The sequence below is a fragment of the Triturus cristatus genome, chromosome 7, assembly GCF_964204655.1.
Source record: "Triturus cristatus chromosome 7, aTriCri1.1, whole genome shotgun sequence".
Lineage (NCBI taxonomy): Eukaryota > Metazoa > Chordata > Amphibia > Caudata > Salamandridae > Triturus > Triturus cristatus.
Genome location: NC_140590.1, coordinates 157,495,338 through 157,520,930, shown reverse-complemented (window position 1 = coordinate 157,520,930; position 25,593 = coordinate 157,495,338). Strand labels below are relative to the sequence as shown.

The window sequence follows — 25,593 nt, the reverse complement described above, 5'->3', positions numbered from 1 at the left end:
GAGCCGGATTTTATTTTTTGTGCCAGTGTCTGTGCGGTTTCCAAAGTTATCAAGGGAAAAGACTCTAGGCACTTGGAAGAATTAGAAGTCAGGTGCAAGTTCTGGCCAGGGGAGTCAGAGGGGGGATTGGGGAAGGAAAGATAGATTTTATTAATTTTTTGGAAGAAGAATTCCGCCAGATCATTGCATTTGGTTGGTGAGTTGTTGTTATCTGTGACTGGGGGCAGGGGTTTGATCAGGGAGTTAACTATGCAGTAGATTTCTTTGGATTTAGATTTTGCCGTGGTTATTTTAAGGTTGTAAAAGGCAGCTTGTGAAGATTTAATAGCCAGTTTGTAGTTCCTGATCGAACTGTGAGTAGAAATAACGTCCTGATATGCATTGTGCCTCAGTTACTTCACGCCTGTAGATCAAATTTACTCCTGTGGCCAGCCCACGAGCTGTGTTACCATGAAAGCGCCTGATAACTTCCACAAACATGGACGTTTGTGCTGTGCTTAATTTGTAAGAGAGTATGTGCCGGGGTGCAAAGACTGGCTTGGAAGCCCACGGCTTGCATTATTGTATGCCCGAGAGAGGATACCAAGGCTGCGTAGTCTTGATTCCAGCTCATGCCTATGTAATCCACCACCAGACACTCCCTGCCTCTTTCTTGCAGGTTCCTTTGTCACGTTTTTCCCCGTCCTTCTTTTTTTCTTGCTTCTTTTCCCCTGTTGTGCTTTTCTCCTTCCTGCTCTGAGTCAAAGTCCGATGAGGAAGTATACGTATTGGTTTCAAAAATGAGTGCCAGCGGGCCCCAACCACCTGCAACCACCGGGTCAAATTAAGCACTGATTTGTGGATGTTTCCAGGTGCCCTGGAGCTCCTTTACCATCCTGATAAGGTACTCCTTCAATAAATTACATTTTATGCTGGGAATGGAATGCAATTAGTACACCTCTGAGTTTCATGAGGATGTAGAGTACAGATCTAAAATAAAAATGGTGAAAAATATACTTTTGTGAGTTGATACCGTGCGTGCTCCTGCATAGTGTCTACTGTGCCGTTTGTGTACATTTCCAGGCGTTCTCCAAGGGATCTTGTGCAAGCAGACAATGGAGCAGAGGAAAGAAAGCGTGAGTGGAAGAGAGAGAGGCTGTCAGAGCAAATAGAAAGCGCAAAGTGAAAGCTGGCAGCAAGTTAAGGAAGAGAGATAGGGGTAAGAAAGAAATCCCATGAGAAAAAAACGCAAACAGGGAAGAGAAAGAAACAAAGAGAAAAAGTAAGAAACAAAAACGTGAAAGAACGAAAAATACAGGAGACAAGAGCCAGTGTGATTTCCTGACCCCTGGCTTTGTTTTCCAGTGAGCAGGTCCCTGGCATGGCCACGGCTCTCTGTCGGTAATATTGAATGTTTTACAGCGCTTGGAAGCCCTTCGTTTCCTGCAAGCAGTAGAATGAGCGCCCTCTGGCTCTGGCCGGCGTGTCTGCTCTTGTATCCGGAAACAGGCCGTTTCCGCACTTTCATCTAACTTTCTAACTAAACCCTGGACCAGGCTAGGAAATGTTACTTTTTTATCTCAGTCACTTAAGGGGTCCTGAAACCCTAGACTCTGCCTGGCATGCGACTGACATTACCCCAGCTCTGCTAGCATGGAGTAGATCTAAGTTCATTGGGCTTAGACAGCGTGTCATGGACCCTAGTGCCACCTGGGCGCAGTTTAAACTGTGAAATACTGCAATAACCAGTGTTCAGTGGGCCCCTCAGACCTCTGCGCTCCGGTGCAACTGCACGTGCTGCACCCCCGCTGAGTTCCTTCTAGGCCTCTGTGTATCGCGTGGGTCAGTCTGCGCTGGAGGTGCGTGCTTTAGGATGCGGGCGCTGAGCCCACACCATAGGCCGCCCAGCGAAGGCTTCCTTGGTATGGGACGCAGGGCCACCTAGTCTGAGAGAAGAGGCGCATTGGAGAGCTAGGGACGGTAGGGCCGGGGCTAGGCACTCACATCTCTGAATCCTGTCATACACAGGGCAGTGTTGTATAGGCCCCATACACGCTTAAAACTCTTTCCTGGTAAAGAAACACCAACAGTAACTGCTTCCCCTGTGCAGCTCTTTGGGCAAAGTGTACAAATAATGTTTGCTGCGATTTCCAGAATCAAGCCGTTGGTGACAGCAAAAATGCAGTTTGTGATGTACATACACCAAATTGCGATTTGGTAACTTGTTGCCGAATCGTAGGAAAAAACAGAATTGCTATTTGGAAGAGGCGTGTTCAGGGCGTTCCTTCCTAATAGGAATCTGAATCGCACGAATGTTTTGCGATCGAAATGTGATCGCAAAACATTTTTACTTTATCACCAATTAAAAATTGGTGGTAACCCATTCACCTTTAGGGAATGTTGGAAAGAATCTTTTTTAACAGCAGGCAGCGGTCCCACAGGTAGTCGTCGCATGGATCACTGCCTACTCTTAAAAAAATGAAAAATGAAACCTTTCGTTTTTCTTTGAAATGCATTCCTTTAAGTAAAGCGGGCTGCGTTTGAATTTTTTTTTACTTTATTTAAAGGCAGTCACAGATATGATGGGCAGCTGATCCCAGCAGGACACCGCTCTGTGACGACAGCGAATCGCAGTGGGTCACAAATTGCAACCCACCTCTTTAATATTCATGCGGTGGGACTCTTTGCGACCCACTAGAAATCGCTAATTTGAAATGAGGGCCCGATTTCAATTTAATACATTAGTAATAGCGATTACCAAATTACATTCATAAATTTTTTTTTCTGGTAAGGGCTATTACAAATTTTCGTACATCTAACCTCATATCACCTAAGTCTAAAAGTGTTGTAGGCACAAGTATTACTAATAGGCAGTGAGGCTCATTTCAGGGATCTCAGAGTAATGAAAGCCTGGACTGAGCTAAGATTTGAATGTCTTCTGTCGTTTCCCAATTTCGGCAGTGGCTGCATTAGCCCACTGTGCTATCTTACCAAGACATTTCACGAGAGAAAGGTTACTGGTCATCATAACTATAAGACACATCTCACATCACTTGCAAAGATTAGACTATTGTTTCTGAAGCTTTAGCAACAAAGTGTGCAGCTGAGACTGATCATGCACATGTAAAACACTCTCTCCTCGGCAGTCTGTCATTCACTCTGAAATGTGCGTTCCTTTTCTCTCCCTCCCTCCCTCCTTTCTCTCTCTCGTATGTCTTGTTCATCTTTCTTTCTCTGCCCTGTGTTCTCTTTCTTCTTCTCCCCCACCATCCTCTAACTTCTGTCTCTCTTTCTCTCCCTCTCTCTCGTGCTCCCCCTCTCTGCACTCCATGTCCAAAGTCTCTCTCTGGGGCCTGTTTTTATTGTTATCTCAACTTAAAGCTCTTTATCTCTCTCAGCCATGTGTGCTCTCAATTGGGTATGTGCTTGTTCTCGTCCCTGCATGATCTCTCTTCTTCCTCTCCTCTGTGTCTTCTTTCTTAGTTGTGTGCTCTCTACTCTTCCTCTCCTCTTTCTTTTTTCTCTCTCAGTTGTGTGCTCTCTCCTCTTCCTCTCCTGTGTTTACTTTCTCTCTGTTGTGTGCTCTCTTCTCTTCCTATCCTGTGTCTTCTTTCTCTCTAAGTTGTGTGCTCTCTCCTCTTCTCTGTTTTTGCTTTCGCAGTTGCATGCTCTCTCCACTGTCTTATTTCCCTCTCAGTTGTGTGCTCTGTCCTCTTCCTCTCCCCTGTGTCTTCTTTCTCTCTGTTGTGTGCTCTCTCCTTTGTCTTCTTTATCTCTCAGTTGTGTGCTCTCTCCTCTTCCTCCCCTCTGTGTTTCCTTTCTCTCTCAGTTCTGTGCTCTCTCCTCTTCCTCTCCTCTGTGTCTTCTTTCTCTCTCAGTTGTGTGCTCTCTCCTTTTCCTCTCCTCTGTGTCTTATTTCTCTCTCAGTTCTGTGCTCTCTCCTCTTCCTCTCCTCTGTGTCTTCTTTCTCTCTCAGTTGTGTGCTCTCTCCTCTTCCTCTGCTCTGTGTTTTCTTTCTCTCTCAGTTCTGTGCTCTCTTGTCTTCCTCTCCTCTGTGTCTTCTTTCTCTCTCAGTTGGGTGCACTCTCACCTTCCTCTCCCCTGTCTTATTTCTCTCTCAGTTGTGTGCTCTCTCCTCGTCCTCGCCTCTGTGTCTTCTTTCTCTCTCAGTTGTGTGCTCTGTCCTCTTCCTCTCCCCTGTGTCTTCTTTCTCTCTGTTGTGTGCTCTCTCCTTTGTCTTCTTTATCTCTCAGTTGTGTGCTCTGTCCTCTTCCTCTCCTCTGTGTTTTCTTTCTCTCTCAGTTCTGTGCTCTCTCCTCTTCCTCTCCTCTGTGTCTTCTTTCTCTCTCAGTTGTGTGCTCTCTCCTCTTCCTCTGCTCTGTGTTTTCTTTCTCTCTCAGTTCTGTGCTCTCTTGTCTTCCTCTCCTCTGTGTCTTCTTTCTCTCTCAGGTGGGTGCACTCTCACCTTCCTCTCCCCTGTCTTATTTCTCTCTCAGTTGTGTGCTCTCTCCTCGTCCTCGCCTGTGTTTCTTTCTCTCTGCTGTGTGCTCTCTCCTCTTCCTATCCCCATGTATCTTCTTTCTCTCTCAGTTGTGTGCTCTCTCCTCTGTCTTATTTCCCTCTCAGCGGTGTCCTATTCCTCTTCCTCTCCCCTGTGTCGTCTTTCTCTCTGTGTGCTCCCTCCTTCGTTTTCTTTCTCTCTCAGTTGTGTGCTCTCTCCTCTGTTTTATTTCTCTCTCAGTGCTGTGCTCCCTCCTCTTCCTCTTCTCTGTTTTTGCTTTCTCAGTTGCGTGCTCTCTCCTCTGTCTTATTTCCCTCTCAGCGGTGTCCTATTCCTCTTCCTCTCCCCTGTGTCGTCCTTCTCTGTGTGTGCTCCCTCCTTCGTTTTCGTTCTCTCTCAGTTGTGTGCTCTCTCCTCATCCTCTTCTCTGTGTTTTCTTTCTCTCTCAGTTCTGTGCTCTCTCCTCTCCCTCTCCTCTGTGTCTTCTTTCTCTCTCAGTTGTGTGCTCTCTCATCTTCCTCTCCTCTGTCGTCTTTCTCGCTCAATTGTGTGCTCTCTCCTCTTCCTCTTCTCTGTCTTCTTTCTCTCTCAGTTGTGAGCTCTCTCCTCTTCCTCTCCTCCGCTCTTCTTTCTCTCACAGTTGTGTGCGTTCACTCTTTTCTTCCTCTTCTCTGTATTTGCTTTCTCAGTTGCGTGCTCTCTCCTCTTGTCTTATTTCCCTCTCAGTGGTGTCCTATGTCCTCTTCCTCTCCCCTGTGTCTTCTTTCTCTCTGTTGTGTGCTCTCTCCTTTGTCTTCTTTCTCTCTCACTTGTGTGCTCTCTCCTCTTCCTCCCCTCTGTGTCTTCTTTCTCTCTAAGTTGTGTGCACTCTCCTTTTCCTCTCCTCTGTGTCTTATTTATCTCTCCGCTGTGTGCTCCCCCTCTTCCTCTCCTCTGTGTCGTCTTTCTCTCAGTTGTGTGCTCTCTCCTCCTCCTCTCCTCGGTGTCTTATTTATCTCTCAGTTGTGTGTTCCCTCCTCTTCCTCTGTGTCTTCTTTCTCTCTCAGTTGTGTGCTCTCTCCTCTTCCTCTCCTCTGTCTTCTTTCTCTCTCAGGTGTTTGCTCTCTGCTCTTCCTCTCCTCTGTGTCTTCCTTCTCACTCAGTTGTGTGCTCTCTCCTCCTCCTCTCCTCTGTGTCTTCCTTCTCTCTCAGTTGTGTGCTCTCCCCTCTTCTCTCTTCTGTTCTTTTTCTTGGCTGTGTGCTCTCTCCATTTCCTCTACTCTGGGTCTTTCTCTCTCAGTTGTGTGCGCGCTCTTCTCCCCTGTATGCGTTCTCTCTTTCTTCTATGCCATCTCTCTTCCGTGTGCTCTCCCACCGGGGAACAACCTTTACAACGCAACTGTTACAACGCACTACACTTACAACGCATTGTTTACAACGCATAATCCATTACAACGCACTACACTTACAACGCATGACACTACAACGCATTTTTAAAAACTACCTTTACAACGCATTCCATTACAACGCCTACCATTACAACGCATAATATTACACTACACTTTCCAACACTTACCCTACTGTTGCACCCCCTGGAGTTAGAATAGTAATTTTTACCCCTATACTATCCAACACTTACCCTACTGTTGCACCCCCTAGAGTTAGAATAGTAATTTTTACCCCTATACTATCCAACACTTACCCTACTGTTGCACCCCCTGGAGTTAGAATAGTAATTTTTACCCCTATACTATCCAACACTTACCCTACTGTTGCACCCCCTGGAGTTAGAATAGTAATTTTTACCCCTATACTATCCAACACTTACCCTACTGTTGCACCCCCTGGAGTTAGAATAGTAATTTTTACCCCTATACTATCCAACACTTACCCTACTGTTGCACCCCCTGGAGTTAGAATAGTAATTCTTACCCCTATACTATCCAACACTTACCCTACTGTTGCACCCCCTGGAGTTAGAATAGTAATTGTTACCCCTATACTATCTAATACTTACCTTAAATGCAATGTAATATTATGCGTTGTAATGGTATGCGTTGTAAAGGTATTTTTTAAAAATGCGTTGCAGTGTCATGCGTTGTAAGTGTAGTGCGTTGTAATGGATTATGCGTTGTAAAAAATGCGTTGTAAGTTCATGCGTTGTAAAAGTGTGCGTTGTAACGTCATACATCCTCTCCCACCGCGTAATGTCCTTTTCAACCCTGTCTTTCTTCTCCCCTCTGCGCTGTCCCCCTCTCTCTCTCTCCATGCTATGCTCTCCCACTGCTTCCTATCTGTTCTGTTTTTCTATCGCTCTTTTTGACAGCCCCCTCCGTGCTTTGTGCATCGTCTCTCTCTCTCTCTTCCCCCCCCCCCCCCCGCCCCCACACCGCTTCTGTGCTGTCCCTGTCTCTGGTTCGGCATTGGCCCCAAGACACACGCACTAGTTCAGACCTCAAACAATTTGACATGTAATTCCTGCAACAAATGCCGTGCGATAGTATAATAAAGACTCTTTAAAATTCTCTAATATTAAAAAAGTTATTTTCACAATATGTGTTTCAGTTTAAAATATAAGAGTATATGACTGTGTTTGAAGTAATTCATTGAAAGTAATCGTTTCTAAAATAAATAAAAAAAATCACATAAGGGAGGGGGGTGGCTGGCCTGGGCGCTTGGCCCGGCTCGGGTTTGGCTTGCCCATCCACGTGGGGCACAAGCCAGAGTCAAACGTTTGGCACAAGCAAGACTCAAGCTTTGTCCACCTCCAGCCGCGAGTGACTGACTCCATCACGTGCCAGGCAGGCCAATCTGAGGCAGCCTCTCCAAAAAAACATTCAGGAGGAAAGGGACTGTATCCAGGTGATTAGCCTGGCACTGTTTTAGCTTGCCAGTCCCCAGGGGTCACGTGCCAGAGTCAGACATTTGGCTCAAGGAAGACTCAAGCCTTGAAGGACTGGCTGACTCCGTCACGTGCCAGGGAGTCCATGCCACGTGCCGCACAGAGAGCTTGACTGACTCCATGACATGCCAGGCAGTCCATAGTGACTGACTCCATCTCGTGCCAGGCAGTCCATGCGACCTGCCGCACACAGAGCCTGGCTGACTCCATCACATGGCAGGCAGTCCACAGTGACTGACTCCATCACGTGCCAGGCAGTCCATGCCACCTGCCGCACAGAGAGCCTGGCTGACTCCATCGCATGCCAGGCAGTCCATAGTGGCTGACTCCATCACGTGCCAGGCAGTCCATGCCGTGTGCTGCTCGGAGAGCCTGGCACGAGGCAGCCTGATGGTATCTCAGTCCTGTCAGCCCGCCGGGGCATTTCCCATCTCCCTATGGCCTCATTCAGCTGCGGGTAGAAGCCAAGTTTTTCGGTCTTGGGCCTAAAGCCAGGACCTTCTTCCTTTTGGGGGCCCAGAACAATACAGGAAGGCATTGGAGTCCGCACCGGAAGCTGCTTCTATTAAATGTTTAATAACAATCTCCCCAAAGCTCGGGACTCATCCTCTCGCGAGCCAAGGCAAGAGTCGCATCTGCCCCGTGCTATCAATAGCAACATCTATTTTAAGACGCCGCCATGCCCTATCTCCTCAAAACAATAGTGCTGACGAGCAGGGCTTCACCGCCAGGAAGGGCCACTCGGCCATTGTTTGCCTCAGTGTTTTTGTTTAGCTCGAAACATTGACATTTTGCTATTTTTTTTAGGGTGGGTTGAGGGGGGGGGGGGTGTCTGAGGCTGTCTTCTCCCTGTCAATCCGCTGCCTCTGCATGCTTAGGCATTGGGAGGGGATGCACCTCAATGTAAGGGAGCTTAAAGTGATGAGTGGCCCAGGATCACACAGTGGGGCTGAATGAGAGGTTGGTGGTAAGTGAAAACCCTCTAAGTTCTAGATCAAATGCTATGTGGGGAGTAAAATCCACCGACTGATTAAGTCTTACCCCACACTGTCCATAAGATGGAGGACATTGTGCTGGTGGTTTCCCCTCTGTGAATGAAGGATTTCTGTTACCTCCAAACTCTGCACCTGCTCCGGTGGGTTCGAGCGGGTAGGCAGGATTGGCACTGAGGGCACCTGGCACCATGGACAATCATTAAGTGACCAAATTGCATCTTCTTACCTCTCGCTAAAGACACGAAGTGAAAAAGAATGACTGCCCCACTGGGCATCAGCAGAGGCCAGGGCTATCAAAGTATTCCCTGTGGCACTATGTGAGGCTTTACAGTGTGAAACACAGTTCACCTAAGATGTGTAAAACCGGCCAATCACTTCAATGATCCACTTCCTGCAATTTTTTTTAAAGATCTCAACTTGGCCATTCTACCTCTTTGGTCGCAGATTATTCATGAATCTCTACTGCAGGGGAACATCCCTGATTGCCTCAAAATTGGACGAGTCACTCCCATACCCAAGAAGCCCAACTCAGATTTATCTGATCCCAACGACTTCAGACCTATCACTAACATCATGACATTAGCCAAACTTCTCGAGAAATGTGTCAACAAGCAGCTCTGCAACCATATAGAGAAATTTAAACTGCTGGACCTCTATCAATCCGGTTTCAGAGCAGGGCATAGTATGGAAACTGCTCTAACGCACATTGTGGATGACGCCCTGAAATCCCAGGCTCAGAATGTCCCTCGTCTTCTAATCCCTCTGGACCTGTCTTCTGCTTTCAACACCATCAAACACGGAACCTTGATTAATCTTCTACAACGGAGGATGGGTGTAGCGGGACCGGTCCTAAAGTGGTTTACCTCTTTCTTACACAACAGCACTCAAAGGATTAAACTCAACCAGTCCCTTGTTCCAGTACCCAGGTCAGGATTGGAGTTCCGAAAGGATCCGCACTCTCGCCCACGCTCTTCACCCTCTTTATGGAACCTCTCACTGTCATTCTGAACCAGTCTAACATTCTTTATGTATGCGGATGACACACAACTTTACTTGAAGATTTCCTCTCTAGATGACATTAAAATTCTAAATGAAGCTCTTTCACAAACCCAACAATGGATAGCCCAGAACCATCTTTTATTGAATACCCTCAACACTGAATTCCTGCTTATTGCCCCCCACCATCACTCTGCACCTACCCTGGACTGGCTAAAGCAACTCACAGCCCTTAACCTCACCCCTCACATGGTTGATTTCGCTAAATCGTTAGGCATTACCTTAGACACACTACTTAACATGCAAGCTCACATCAGTGCCACTATTAGGGGTGCCAACTTTCATCTTAACACCCACAAGAAAATCAAACCTTTCCTTCCGACCAAAGACTTACAACCTGCAGTACAATCCCTGGTGATCTCACGTCTTGAATATGTTCTGGTGACCCTTGCGGGGCTTCCTAAAATGAGCCTGGCCCCTCTTAGAGCCACTCTCAACGCATCGGCCAGGCTCATCACAGGCTCCAAAAAACACGATCACATTACACCTGATCTTCTGCAGCTTAATTGGCTGTCTATTGAAGCGAGGATTCGTTTTAAAATGCTTGCCTTGCGCATAAAGCCTTGCATTACAACACTCCTGCCTAGCTTGCGAACAAGCTCGTTCTTTCTGGCTGTAATCGGAACTAAGAAGTACGTCCACACTTCTCTTGAAACCACCCAAATTCAAGAAGAAAAGTACGTACAAACATGCTTTCTCTAGACTGGCAACTAGAATTTGGAACGCTCTTCCTTCGGAGTTGAGAGCCAATCCTTCCACTGCCCATTTCAAGAAACAGGCCAAATCGATTTTCCTGAGTGTTCATTAACTGCATCATCGTGTTCTCTTTTACATGTCCCCTTGCTGACAGACCTGACATTTCTCCCAACTTATTGTTCTCCATTTATTTTAGGTCTGGTTGTTAATTGTTGTTTCACCCGAGGGCCCTCACCCTTCAGGTTTGTCAATTATTGTATTATGTTGTGTCAAGTTCACTTTGCTTGTTTTACTAAATGTTACAGGAAATATTTTACACAACAGGAGAAATGGATCTAGTGTGGCCCACTACCAGTTCCCTGATCTTCTTTGTGTACTCCTTGTGGTGTTACTATACTGACTTCTATTGTATGGAGTTTATTCATGTTTTCACCGTGTGTACAGCTCTCTGATACCCGCAAGGGTCATGTTCGCGCTTTCTAAAACTTTCTAAATAAATAAATGTCCCAATCCTGTTCTGGCACTGACTCTCATGGCTCTGAGCTGCACTCAAACTTTGCAGTCTAATGACAGCTTGAGCGCAAGAGTCAGGTGCCAACCTCCACCTCCTTGCGTACTCTGAATACTGAGCTTCTAGGCACCAAGTGTGCCATAAGATGGCCATCAGAGACATCACTCACTGGCTCTTTGTGGGCCTCACTGTTCTGTCCCTTCTCATCTCCAGGGGCCTTATCAATTAAAGGAGTCTCAAAGGCCGTCAGCAACCACAACATCTGTTCCTGGGAGGGTGTCAGGGAAAGGCATCAGCTTTGAGCCCCAAGTGGATAGCCTCAGACAACAAACTCCTTGTTTTGCCAAGGGGTGCAATCCCCAAAACTGTTTGAGGTAGTGGTACACAGCTTGGCATTTTCTGGGGCAATGCTAAATATGGACGGGTGGGAATTTTAAGCTCCTAAGCAAAAGTAATTAAGGGTCCCTCTTTATGTTTTTGGAACCAAGAGATTTACTTTCTAACCTTCCAAGTATCACGTGACACATCCTGTGATTTCAAGATAGTATCCGAGGGTCCTCCCAGAAGAAGTCCTCTCCATTACTTTGTTGAACTGCTTGGCCTTTTGTAAGGGTGTTGTATTCTTAGATAAGATGGTCCTGAAAATTGAGTGATAGGAAAGGAGAGAGGAACTCCAAGCTGATGGTATATTACTGTTGCACACCCACACCCTTCCTCAGCAAAAACAAAGAACTGTCCTTATTAAATACAAAACTCAGGGGCCAGACTCATCCTCGACCTCCCCAGACAGACCCACATCCCACCACACCTCAAGAAGCTACATTGGCTCCAGATTCAGAAGAGATGCCAGTTCAAGATGTTGACTGGGGCATACAAAGCCCTGTGCAATGAAAGACCAGCGTACATCAACAAACTCATGACCTGCCACCAAACGACCAGACACCTACGATCCGCCTCCCTCTTCCTTACAAACACCCCCCAGATCTACAGAGGAAACAGCGGAGGTCGCTCCTTCTCCCACCTGGCGGCCAAAGCTTGGAACAACCTTCTCCTGCACCTCAGGACCACCCCATCGCTTCAGCAATTCCGGAAGGGTATCAATACCTGGCTGTTCGAATGAACAGATCACTACAAAACAGCTAGCAACCCCAGCGCCTTGAGACCCTCACGGGTGATTTGTTGCGCTTTAGAAATCCTTGATTGATTGATATTAAAAATGTTCCCATAAACACAGGCTGGCATACGAAAATACTTTTCCAGACTGCTAACCAGGACTGGATGAAATATTTTATATAGGCCGAGCAAACAAAATGAAGTACAGAAATGAAAACATAGAGAAGAGGACAGACAATTCTCCTACATCCCATTATATAATAAATACAAGCAGGGGCCATAACACAACAAATATCGAGAAAGGAATGAAACGTCACAGGAGAGACTGACGAGAAATCAGGAAGCATAACAACTCCAAAAATGACCAAAGCTTTAGCCTCGAAGAAGAAACTCATGGGTGATTAATGTGCCAAAGGTCACACACTGCATGAGCTATGGGTTGAGATACCTATAGGTCATTATCAGATCTCTGATGATGAGGGATGTTCATAGTGGTCTGCGTTAATATAATAAAGTTGTAATTCGGTATTTTAAATAGTTCAAATGTTCTATGGTATGAATGTATCCAATATGATTAATATAGCTTTGGAAAATCAAGATCTATTTCCACGTATGGACAGCTCCTAAAGCTTCCATATCCATTTTCCTGTGTACACATTACTCAGTACTCAATACGAGTGCTGTAGAAACTGTAACTTTCCTCAGCCACTGTTTTCAATATTTAGTAGAGATGTGCGACAGATTGGACTTCAGTTCTGCAGCATTCATCAGATTGCGTAAAAATGTACAAAACTTGTAAATTTTGTGAATTTTTTGTTGTTAATACAAAACAATGATGAGCGTAAAAACATGCGAAAATATGTTTTGAATAAAAATAGAGCAAATTAAAATATGGAGGTACGTTTTTTTCACAATAAATGACACATTCTTCCTTTGGCAGGCAATAAGCTATTAAATTAATTTTTTTCTCAAAAACATTTTAGTGGTTAATAGTACGAAAGGAAATATTTTTTGACATTTTTATTGAAAAGAAAACTTTCAATGGAATATAAATATAATGTACCCCAATTATATAATTATTTATAGATGAGAATGGGACAAGTGGGTACTGGTAATCTTCATTACTCCAAGCCCTAGTCTTCCTCGTCTCCATCACCGTCACTCTCACCACACTCCACGACAGTGCTAGGTCAGGGTTCGGTATTTTCACTTGGTGTTAGAGTAGGAGGATCCTCGGCTGAAGAAGAGATTTATGGGTAAGGGGCGTGGCCAGAGAAGACATTTTTGTTTCTGCTAAAGTGAGGGTTTGTGGGATCAGGAGCAGGGTAGGCTATGCCTTGGTGAGGAGTTAACCCCATAAAGACTGAAATGATAAAAATGCCCCAGACGGTAGTTTTACCCACGTACCTCCACTGTGGCAAACTCTTGCAATAGTGACATATTGCAGTGGCCCTGGTCTTGTGTGTTTTGTCGATGTGACGGAATATACGCCCCCGGGCAGCAGTGGAATTGCACCCCCATAGTCAGTCTCTGTGGGTTGAGTGAGTGTTGCTTAGACTCTGGTCTCGTGTGGACTGTGCTGACAAGCGGTGTGTTTTTTTTATTTTTACTCTTTGGTGTTGGACTCTTGTCCGGGGCGGCCAACTGGGCTTGTTATTACCACCAAGTCCTAATCTTCTGATTTCGTTTCTATCTACAGGTGTCCATGGCAAGAAATTCGCCATCAGCATCATCCCGGCCAATGGAGACATTCACCTGGGCGAGTCTGCATTCTTTCTCTGTAAAAGTAAGTGTCCCTGGGTCCTTCACCGACTTTTCCACCTTCTCCTCCAACCATTTCAATTCCCCCTTCTCTCCTTTCTATTCCTCAGCGTCCTGGAGTCCATGGTAATACGCCCCCATCTTAGATACAGCTTTCCACCTTCGGAATCCTAGAATGGATGCGGGTGGTGACTATAAGGGGAAAACACTATTCCCTTTTGTGGGCAAAGTGGAGGCACTGACCACCTCCAGACAAGTAGCTCTCATCAACATGAAAAGTAAAATCAATTTAAATAGTTGGATCAAGCACCAAGGTCACACATGCAACAAAGGTTGAAGGGTTGAGGAGTAGGCCTATCTACACAAATAGAGGACCAAGTAATCTGTGGGCAGGGGCTGTATAATAATCATGTAACACACTGAAAGTGCACCCCAGACGTTGCTGCACTCAGAGGCTAGAGTAAGGGATAAACTTCATGGCAGGGACAAAAGAGACTTAGCCTTTTTTAAAACCCCTCCTTTTGTCGCCTTCTGTTGCCCCCCTTAGCTTCCCACCAACGCAGGGGGAACACGCGCTTCACCTGAGGCTTTGGGAGAGCTGCCATCCTTGCTTCACGCTTTCTCGCTTTCCCTCTTGTTCGTATTCCTCATGTTTCTATCCCACTCTTTCTGACTCCTTTCACACGATGAACCGCCGTTTGCCCATTTTCTCTCTCTGCGATCAATCACCCACCATCCCTTGTGTTGGTTCTTCATCCTTTCTACTCTTCTGCTTAATTTTCTCTTCTCTCTTTCTCTTTTGTGTTTAATTTTAATTTAATTTTAAAATTTAACATACAAAAAAATTCTTCCTTCTCTCTACTTTATATGTTGGCAATGTTTTACTATGCTATGTTCTGCCTTTATTTGTAAATGTCATGGTGATCTTTTCCTGTCTCCTCTGCTCCACTTTCTTTTTTTGCCTTCTATCCACAATTTAGGTTGGCAATCTTCTAATTCCACCCCAGCCCTCTCTCGTTTGCTTTGCTAATTATGTTCTTTTACTCCTTTATTCTTATCCCCTCTCTTTGTTTTTACTTTTATTGGTCCCCTTTCTGGTTTGTCTCTCTTCTTTGAAATAATGATCTTTGTAGGTATTCCATATGTGTTCTTTGCATTTGCTCTTTTACATTTACTCTTCTCACCTCTGCCTTGTTTGTCTTGGTAGCTTTCCATCCTCTTTCCAATCCCTTCTGTCTTCCTGTGTTTGGCACTGTTCTTCTTTCCATCCTTATTGCCTCTGTTATCTTTGTCTCCAATGGCCTTTCTTTGTCCTATACCTGCTCTTGTCTTTGTCTTTAGAGATGTTTCTTCACCCCATCATCTTAGTCTTTAATGATCTTTCTTTGTCCTACCCCGTCTCTCTTCTTTGTGTTCAATGGTCTTTATCTTATCCCCTCTCTCTTCTTTGTTTTTTTGTGACCTTTCTTTGCCCCATCTCCTCCTTCTTTGTTTTTAATGGCCTTCCTTTGCTTAAGTAACCTTTTTTCCTCTGCAGCTGCTGGAACTGGCGAGGCCACCTTCCAATGGTTCAAGCCAGATGGAGAACAAGTTGAGGAGGATGAAGAGGATTATCGCCTGAAGCCTATTGATGAGAGTTCGGTTGGGATCAACATCACTGTGTCGCGAGCGGATCAGAGCGGTGAGGTCCGGTGCCGTGCTGAATCCGACAGTGAGAGTGAGAGCGCCGAGCAGAGTATCCACATCCGCGTGATCCGTAAGAACACCCCTTGAAATTTAACCATGACAAGACATCTCCTAGACACGGTTGACAGGGCCAGACTCGTCTATAGGGAAAACTCAATAAATCCCAGTAAGGCAGAGGGCAGTGATACAGAGTTATTTAAATGTCAGTTGCACCTGCCATGTGACTCGTACAAAGGTGCCCACCTGTTCGTAAATTTCCAAATTACCCTGGGATCCATACAAGTGTGATCTTCAGAGGTGTGATCTTAATAAATTCCCTCTGGTGATTTTTAAGCTTTGGATTTTGTCTTCTGTTTAGTTTCATATTATTCTGTAATACCTCACGCCCTTACGCATCTCTCGGCTGTGATCTTTATGATTATTTTATTAAATAGCCCTACAAATCTCTGGCCTTGCGAGAAGCTTCAGCAAACGTTTATATAAACAAGTGAGTCAGGAAAAGGCCTTTTAGTAGAATGGGAGAAAGAGAGAGATAAATAAGAGAAAAAAGAAAGAGAAAATAATATGAAAGAAAGGAGAGAGGAAATAGTGTCAAAGGGTGGGTGGCGATTGACAGCTGCATGCCTCCGAGGACATTAAAATGAGTGTGTTGATGTTACTACCTATCAGATGGAAGACAATCACTAAAAGAGCCTCCTACCTCTGTACGTCGCCCTTGGCTCCATGTTCTGCTTGACCTGTCGCCTACCATACCATAGCTATATGCCTACCTCTGACTATGCACCCCTCACCTGAACTGTCTCCTCTGGTGACCCCCACAGAGCGGCCCACCTTCACTTCGAATGAGAACACCTACCGAGAGATCGAGCAGGGCTCTGAGGCTGAGATCCGCTGCAGTGCGACTGGGATCCCCATGCCCACCATCACCTGGATCCGCAACGGCGAGGACGTCGCACAGCTCAGAGACGGTGAGTGGTCCACGCCCAGCGCTATGATGATCATTCGTGTTTATCAACAAGCATTTCTACCTGAAATACTGTGCAAAGTAAAAAAGCACTATGGGCCCGATTCACAGAACTAACTTAAGACAAAATCCTAAACTTACTACTTTTGGTATTCACAGAAGTTAGGATTTTGTCTTAAGTTTGTCTTAACCCCTTCAGTGCCCGCCCCTTTCCCCGCCCTGTGCCGGCCGTTGTATTAGCGGGCGGGGTTTATGACGAGCTGGTCTCGTCATGGGCACAGCGCAACCGCGGCCCATGACGAGACCAGCTCGTCACGGGCATTGAAGAGGTTAAGACAAACTTAAGACAGACTTAAGACAGACTTAAGACAAACTTAAGACAGACTCAAGACAGACTTAAGACAGACTTAAGTTAGGATTTTGTCTTAAGTCTGTCTTAAGTCTGTCTTAAGTCTGTCTTAAGCCTGTCTTAAGTTTGTCTTAAGTCTGTCTTAAGTCTGTCTCAAGTCTGTCTTAAGTTTGTCTTAAGACAAACTTAAGACAAAATCCTAACTTCTGTGAATACCAAAAGTAGTAAGTTTAGGATTTTGTGTTAAGTTAGTTCTGTGATTCGGCCCCTATGTTAGGCCATTGGCAATAGAAAGGTTACATTAATCCGTGATTGGCGATGAATGTGGCGGCAGAGATGCGTACTTTACATTGGAGACAGTGGTGCACGGGTGTGTGACGTTGAAGGAGTGCGGTTGAGACCCATGAGGAAGTGGTGCGTTGCAAGCTAAGATCATGGAATTGTTGCATTACAGAATGCAATGGTGGGGTGTGTCACCTGGTGGCATGGAAGGGACTCTACAGAGTGACATGGACTGGGTGCATTGTAGGGAGATGAGAGTCATTGAAGGTGTGAATTGAGAAGTGAAATCGCAATAGCATGGAAGGAGTGCATTGCAGGGTGACATTGGCTTGGAAGGCGTGCATTGCAGGGTGACATTGGCATGGAAGGCGTGCATTGCAGGGTGACATTGGCATGGAAGGCGTGCATTGCAGGGTGACATTCCGACATTGGCATGGAAGGCGTGCATTGCAGGGTGACATTGGCATGGAAGGCGTGCATTGCAGGGTGACATTGGCATTGCAGGGTGACATTGGCATGGAAGGCGTGCATTGCAGGGTGACATTGGCATGGAAGGCGTGCATTGCAGGGTGACATTGAAAGCGTGCATTGCAGGGTGACATTGGCATGGAAGGCGTGCATTGCAGGGTGACATTGATAGTGTGCATTGCAGGGTGACATTGGCATGGAAGGCGTGCATTGCAGGGTGACATTGATAGTGTGCATTGCAGGGTGACATTGGCATGGAAGGCGTGCAGGCGTGCATTGCATGGCATGGAAGGCGTGCATTGCATGGCATGGAAGGCGTGCATTGCATGGCATGGAAGGCGTGCATTGCAGGGTGACATTGGCATGGAAGGCGTGCATTGCAGGGTGACATTGAAAGCGTGCATTGCAGGGTGACATTGATAGTGTGCATTGCAGTGTTGCATTTTGACGTGGAAGGCTTCAATGCGATTGTGCGCCTTGTAGGGTGACATGCAGGTGGTGCGAGGGCAATTCTCTCCGCCCACACATCATACCGATCTCTTCATTGCTTTATACTTCTTCATCTAAAGGTTTATCCTGTTTACTGCACCCTTCTGAAACGCCCTCACTTCTTCATTACTGCCTTTTGCACCTGTAAGTAATACTCAATCAATAAATCAATCAATCAAGGTTCTTATAAAGTGCGTCTAATCTTCCCGCTGGGGTCTCAAGGCGCTGGCTGTATTCTCTTGCTCTGCATCTGCTATCGTTATTGCTGGCTGATTCTCTGTGATGGAGTTACTGGTTCCTCGGGTAAGGTAGATGGACAACATGTATTTTCTACTCACAAAGTCCTCTTGCACCAGCTTTTATCTTTCCTGCTCCTGAGTTTTCCAGGCCACTGTGTGACCACCATTCGGTGGAATTCCATCTGCCTGCAGTCTGACCCCTTTCATTTTGTTTTTGAATGCCCCGTGTTGTTGGATTCTGCTTTAATTTAAGACCTAATGGTTATCCTCGCGGCCGGTGCACCGAGGTGGCCGTGCACACGCTCGCACTCCCGCCCTTGCAAGTGTGTGCTGTGCTATGAGCTGCTGGAGACGCCTCTTGCCAGTGCACCGAGGTGGCCGTGCACACGCTCGCACTCCCGCCCTTGCAAGTGTGTGCTGTGCTATGAGCTGCTGGAGACACCTCTTGCCAGTGCACCGAGGTGGCCGTGCACACGCTCGCACTCCTGCCCTTGCAAGTGTGTGCTGTGCTATGAGCTGCTTGAGACGCCTCTTGCCAGTGCACCGAGGTGGCCGTCAGAGACGTTTTAATGCATGGGCAAAGTGGGCTCTGGCCCAGGGCCCCAGCCTTTGAGGGGGCCCCCTGACAGAGTCAGCTCCATTCACCAGAGTTTTGCCCTAATGACCTTGAACATTTCTTAAACAGATTGTTTTAAATACTGTTTTCCTTTAATTTATTTTTTAAGTACCTGATGTGTGAGAGTCTAGTACAACCATTTTGCTGAGATATGTTGTGTTTATGTTTCATGCAATATACATAAAAAAAGTTTCTTTTTGATCAAAACGAGGCCTAACACATAAGAAATGGGAGGGCGTCACAGAGATTATTTACAGTAATATTGGTGAGCTGCTGCTGTGTTACAATATTGAAAACAAAATAACTATCCCTGAATATTAGATGTAAACACATTTAGGGCCTTATTTATGAGAAGTGATGCATCGCTGTGTGAAAACAGGGATGCATCACTTCTTAGTGCGCCCTCCTTGCGACATGATGGATGCGTCATATTGACTGTATGACGCATCATCTCGCAAGGAGTTACAGATACATCAGTTTTTCTGATGTATCTGTAGGTGCAAAAGTGATGCATTGCTGGAGTGTGTCTGAAAATCGATGCAATTCCAGCAGTGTGTCCTTTCACATGCCCCATGTGAAAGGGCCAGCATCAGTCTTATGCCTGCTGTGAGGCAGGTGTAAGATATTGAAGCAATGGCTTCCTAGAAGTGGCGCACTGAGTTCTCATAGATTTCAATGCGCCACTTCTACGAGGCTTTTTGCGGGGCAACACCCACCCCGCATACATTATACCTGGCGCAGGTATAATGGGTTTGGGTAGGTATGGGTTTACAAAGTGACGCATCTGCCTAAATGCGTCACTTTGATAATAGGGCGCAATATGGCACATTTTTTACGCTTCCAGTGCGTCACAAAAAGTGACGCACCAGCGGCATAAAAGTGAAGCAAGGCCTCATAAATAAGGCCCTTAGAATTTGGACAAGTGTTCCTTTGCACTGTCAGGGGCCTAATAAAATTAAATAGTGTATTTAATAAAGCACGCAGCTACTCAGACTAGAGTTTCCTGGCACGTGACAGCGCGAGGAAAACGTGCGTAAAAGACCCATCAGTTATTAAAAAGACTGGTTTTTAAGTTCTTCCTGAAAGTGAATACGTCTGTGGTTAGTCTCAGAGACTCAGGGAGGCTATTCCACAAATTTGTGCCTAGAAAGCCAAGGGATCTGCCTCCAGTGCGGGCACAGCATATTTTAGGCACGATGGCCAGGCTGAATTGGAAGATCTTAGGGGTCTAGATGTTGTGTAGCGATTAACGCGCTTATTTAGGTAGCCGGCTCCTAAGCCCTGAAAAGCTTTAAAGAAGATGGTCATCGCTTTAAAATCGATCCAATATTTTATCCTGAGCCAGTATAGAGACTTAAGAATAGGGGTCATACTAGATCTGGGTTTAGGTCTCAGGATGGCTCTGCCCACCACGTTTTGTACCACTTGTAGGTGCTGGATAAGGGATTTGGGAACACCGGGGATTTGGGAACACCGAGGTACAGTCAAGCTTTGATGTCACCAGAGCCTGTACCATGATCTTTCTGCTCTCAAGCGGTAACAGTGGCAGGACTTTTTTTAGCAGCCAGAGTATGCCAAAGCAAACGCCAGTTAGATTTTGGATTTGAAAGCTCATGAAGAGTGTCTTGTCTATGACAATTCCTAAGTTTTTGACTTTCATCTTTTCCGCGGGCAGGGGCGGCAGATCTTTTGGCCACCAAAAGCTCCAGTTAGGCGTTTCTGGATTATCAAAGAAAACAACTTCAGTTTTGTCAGGATTGTACCTCAGCTGATTGATCTTAGCCAGTTAAAAACCTTTCTTAGGCAAGACCTAATCATTGCCCTGTCAAAGCTGGTTCTTTTCTCACACATAAAAATCAGCTGAGTGTCATCTGCATAGGAAACAATTTTGGCGCCCTCTTCCTCTACCAGAAATGCAAGGGGGGATAGATATATTTTAAAAAGGGTAGGACTGAGAATGGAGCCCTGAGGGACACCTACATTCATGGCCGGAACCGGGGATGAGAAAGGGGGGAGCCAGATGTCCTGAGATCTATTTGCCAAGAAGGATGACATCCATGTTAAGGCGGTGTCCCCCAGGCCGATGTTGGCAAGTCTCTCCAGGAGCCTCTCATGTGGGGCCGTATCGAAGGCCGCCGACAGATCGAGCAGCATCAGAACAGCCTTGCCTCCATGGTCCAGCTTACTCTTGAGAAATTCAGTCTCTTCCATACGAGCGGACTCCGTACTGTAATTAGCCCTAAACCGGATTGGGACTCATGAAGGAGCTTCCCATCTTCAATGTGTTTTTGGATGGCCTTGTTTACATGCTTCTCTAATACTTTGGAGAGAGCCGGAAGAAGAGAGATTGGCTTGTAGTTGGCAGGGTCCACCGGTTTGGCGTTAGCATTTTTATCAGTGTAAGAATCTTAGCATTCTTCCATAATTTCGGCATGTTACCTGAGGAGAGGGAAGCATTAAAGAGCTGGTTTACTCTGGGGTTTAAGGTGGGAGCCAAATGGTTCTGGATATTCGCTGGACATGGGTCGGTATGAGAACCAGACTTAATGCTTTGGAGAAGGGTCAGTGACTCTTCAAGCTGAAACTCAGGGAAAGCTAGTGAGATGGAGGATCCAAGAGGTGAAATTTGCTATTAGAACTAAGGTAGAAGGTCAGTTCTTCCTCTGAGATGTTAGTGAAGGCATGTTGGATCACAGAGAAAAATTGCGCTATCTGCTTAGACCATTATTACGTGCATGGCCCTTCCTTTGTGCCGGCTTTCGGGCGGTAAAGGATTTAACTATGCTAAAGATTTCCTTACTCTTATTTTGGGCATTTTCTATCTTGGTTTGAAAGAAGCTTTTTTTGGCTGCCTTCATGAGAATGTAATGAGGTTTTGAGGGGTCTTTATACACCTTCCTGTCCTCAGGTAGATAGGATTTACGCCATTTCCATCCCATTTTTCTACAATTTCTTTTGCTAGATCTGAGGGAATCGTGAAACCATGGAGCTTGTGGGGCCGACCTCTTTGAGGAGCGGGAAACAACCAGTACCGCTGCATCAATGTTGGTTCAGAGCGATGAATCTATTGAGGGGGCGTCCGAGTCGGGCAGCCAGACAGCTCCGGTGAGGAATGACCAAGGGCGTCTCCTAACATCGGGATGGATATTTTATGGAACCTCCTGTAATTAGGGACCCTCTGCCCTGCGTTAGCCCAAGGGGCTGTGGCAGAGTTGGGAATGACAAATTTTAATAGGAGGTGGCCAGATCAGTTAATGGGAAGAGGTAGGCTTACTGATATGTCAAAGTTGTGAAAGATTTGATCTAGGGTATGGCCCTTCTCAGGGGTGGCCAAATATATAGATGGAAACATGTTGCAGGCCTGCAGCGTCTCCAACAGGAAATTGTTTGAGGGTCTTTTCCATTGTCCATATGTATATTGAAATCTCCCAGAATTAGACAGTTGTTGTATTTTAAGGCCAGGGGGGTGGTGGCTGTATTAAGCGTAGTAATAACATTTCCAAATGCACTGGGAGGTCTGTAAATCAGAAAAACAGCTATGCTCGGTTGGTCCCTCCTAAGGATTTTACAACCTGTAGGGATGGCCGAGGTGATAGTAGAGTGGAGGCTTCAGACAGCCAGGTCTCAGTGAGAAATAAAAGATCAGGCTGTTCGTCAGAAAGTAGGCCATAAATGTGTGGTTAATGCGTTTGCATAGTGCGACAATTTAAAAGGGTGGCCTTTAAGTCCTCTATTTTCTTATTGTTTTTACACTTATTGTTGCGTGGGAGGATCTTAGGTGTGAGTTTCCTGGGCTGGAGGAGAGACCAGTTGCACTTATTGCATTGAAAGTCTACCGTCAAGCTCGGATCAGCCACTGAGCACTGACATAATGGTAGCCGCCTAAGGCTAAGCAGTTTTACCCTATTGTAATATAGTGGAAGAAACTCACCGGTGGGGAACTGGGCAGCATGGCCGGCGCCGGACGGCTCAAGGCACAGACGGGTTTGCCTTTGGCACGCCAGCGGCACGCCCTTTGCGCACGTCTGCTGCGCACGTCCGTTTGCATCTGGAATATATAGGCTAATGCCCATAATGCAAATTGGATCGCTAACGCAGCTGAGGAAGTGGAAACTGAGTGGGCGGAAGCGAGGAGCCAGATAGTAGCCCCAGCCCTTTGCACAATCGGCGTATCAGCCGCGGCGGACCAGGACTGGAGAAAAAGCGAGATGCGAATCGGAGCAGCTAAGGAGATCTAGGCATGCAGAATCAAGTAAAGTGCAAGTGCGTGTAGGTAGGAGAAATTGTTAAAAGGCGCAGAGTAATTCAGCCACACATATACAATTTTAAAAGTATTAAAAACCTGGTAGCAGGGCAGGAAACACTGAATCCTACCACTGTCAGCTGGATGCGTCCATTTGCATCAGGAATATATAGGCTAATGCCTATGATGCAAACTGGATCGCTAACGCAGCTGAGGAAGCGGAAACTGCGTGGGAAACAGGGGCTCAAATTGGATCATAAATTCAAAGCTGTTCTGAACAGGGGCCCCCAAAATATGTTTGGCCCAGGGCCCCCAAATTCCTTAAAATGTCCCTGGTGGCCGTGCACACGCTCGCACTCCCGCCCTTGCAAGTGTGTGCTGTGCTATGAGCTGCTTGAGACTCCTCTTGCCAGTGCACCGAGGTGGCCGTGCACACGCTCGCACTCCCGCCCTTGCAAGTGTGTGCTGTGCTATGAGCTGCTGGAGACGCCTCTTGCCAGTGCACCGAGGTGGCCGTGCACACGCTCGCACTCCCGCCCTTGCAAGTGTGTGCTGTGCTATGAGCTGCTGGAGACGCCTTTTGCCAGTGCACCGAGGTGGCCGTGCACACGCTCGCACTCCCGCCCTTGCAAGTGTGTGCTGTGCTATGAGCTGCTTGAGGCGCCTCTTGCCAGTGCACCGAGGTGGCCGTGCACACGCTCGCACTCCCGCCCTTGCAAGTGTGTGTTGTGCTATGAGCTGCTTGAGACGCCTCTTGCCAGTGCACCGAGGTGGCCGTGCACACGCTCGCACTCCCGCCCTTGCAAGTGTGTGCTGTGCTATGAGCTGCTGGAGACGCCTCTGGCCAGTGCTGCCTTTCTTTGGATGATACTGCAATCTGAAAACGATTTCTCTTTTGATATATTCAGTTCCATAAATTTAAAACAAAATGGTGGAAGTAGATAGAAATCAATTGTTCTGTGTGTTTGTGCAAAGCTAAGGACAAAGGGCCAGATCCAATCCTTTTCAAGCAGTCTGAAACAATCGATTCGCAAACTCAGGAGGTTTTTGCGACATCTAAAAGGTTATTTTGTATGTTCCAAACCCATTCTAGGACTCAGAAAAGTTTTACCGACTCCTAACATAGGTTTTGAAATTGATATTGAATCACAATTTGGAAGTGTTGAGGGAGTCCCTTCCAAATTGCACTTCCGTCGGCTAAGTATCATTGGGTTGCAACCAGAATTCGTAGACATTTTGGGTCTTGGAGCAGCATGTCCTTTCTGGTCATGGGGGGGTTTGGCCCCTGTGAAAGGGGAGCGTGTCCCAGTCAATCATTGGTGTGCTTGAGATATGGGTCTTTACGTCTTTCCTGAACTAACAGTAGCTTCGCTATTCGCATGAGGATGTATCTAGTAGGTTGCGGAATCACATTTTCAGCCTAAACTCTATTTGTATTGAATCTCTGACCCTTGGCTGATTTCTGAAATGTGCACGTCCCTGTCTGGCTCCTATGATCCTATGATCTGTTGATAAACTATTTGCCGTCTGTGGTCTGCAAATACTGTAAACTTCAACCTGTGGTCTGTTATACACTATCACCGGCCTGTGACAGACTTTACACCTTCAGCTTTTGTTTTTTAAATGTGATATAGTCATGCTTGGGCCTTTTTATACTCTATGGCCTGTTTAAAATGTATCTTCAGCTCTTGTTGTTCAATGCAACTCCAGCCCGTGGACCTAGTTTGGTTAACCTGTGTCCAGTTTGCAATGCACCCATAGGCTGTATCCTGTTTATTGAATATCAGCAGTAGATGCTCTTGCTTTACTGTATCTCAACATCCTGGTTTATTATAATGCATCTCCCTGGAGTGGCTCGATTATACTGCTTCGTTATGGCCTGTTCATACTGTATTTGCACCATGTGCCCCATTTCAGTTGACTCTTTAACCCATGATCTGTTTATATTGAATTTTCTGCCTGTGACCTCTTCACAGGGTACCTGTAGACAGTGAGTGTTTAGGCTGTTACAGTGGCTAACTCATAGTTATCATCCTCTGGTAACGAGTGTCGCTGTCCCTTCTGCACCCATCTCTCGCAGCTCGCGTCTCCGTCAAGAATGGGAACTTGCGGATTACGAAGGTGCAGACCTCTGACGCCGGGCTGTACAGCTGCAGAGCCAGCATAGAGACCAGGAATGAGGTGGAGCAGAAAACCTTCACCCTCTCAGTAAATGGTATGTCCGGCCCCTGCAATTCTTGAATGTTTTTACTCAGTATTTAGGGGGAGTGAAATTGAGTTAATGTATTCCATATACAACATGCATAATATTCACAAGAATTATGGGTTACACTTATATGACACGTGGGTGAATGTCTGCACGAACAAGCATTTGCAATGCAATAGGTCTCGCATTTGTTGTAGTTGGAGCTACTGGCATTGTAAATGGCAGTGTTTTGTATCAATGTTTTTGTTTGCAGTGGAGTGATTATTTAAAAATTACACACTATACCATATTATAAGCTATTCTAGCAACTGTATAGTAAAGCTATGGCTATTTTAACGTAAAGGAGTGTGAATGGATGAATAAAAATACAAAAAACAGGATCTAAAAATTTACGATGGAATATATAGCAGGGGACAGGGACTACCAATCACAACAAATGTACTTGAAGTGATTGGGGCATCATATGCAATAAAAAAATCGGTAGTACGGGGTGTCAGCGACGCTTGTGCAAATGTTGTTCAGCTGATGAAGTGGTCAGCTCTGTTTACAGATGCAAAG

General features: G+C 46.2%; 1 protein-coding gene across 1 annotated transcript in view; it reads left to right on the top strand.

The window, feature by feature from the left end:
* Positions 1–25,593, top strand: part of LOC146809097 (neural cell adhesion molecule 1-like) — a 62,051-nt gene that overhangs the window by 10,165 nt on the left and 26,293 nt on the right. Inside the window, exons 2-5 of the mRNA XM_085615893.1 lie at positions 13,432–13,518; positions 15,031–15,249; positions 16,001–16,147; positions 24,910–25,044. Coding sequence (XP_085472019.1) covers positions 13,432–13,518; positions 15,031–15,249; positions 16,001–16,147; positions 24,910–25,044 — 588 coding nt within the window. The remainder of the gene's footprint in view (positions 1–13,431; positions 13,519–15,030; positions 15,250–16,000; positions 16,148–24,909; positions 25,045–25,593) is intronic.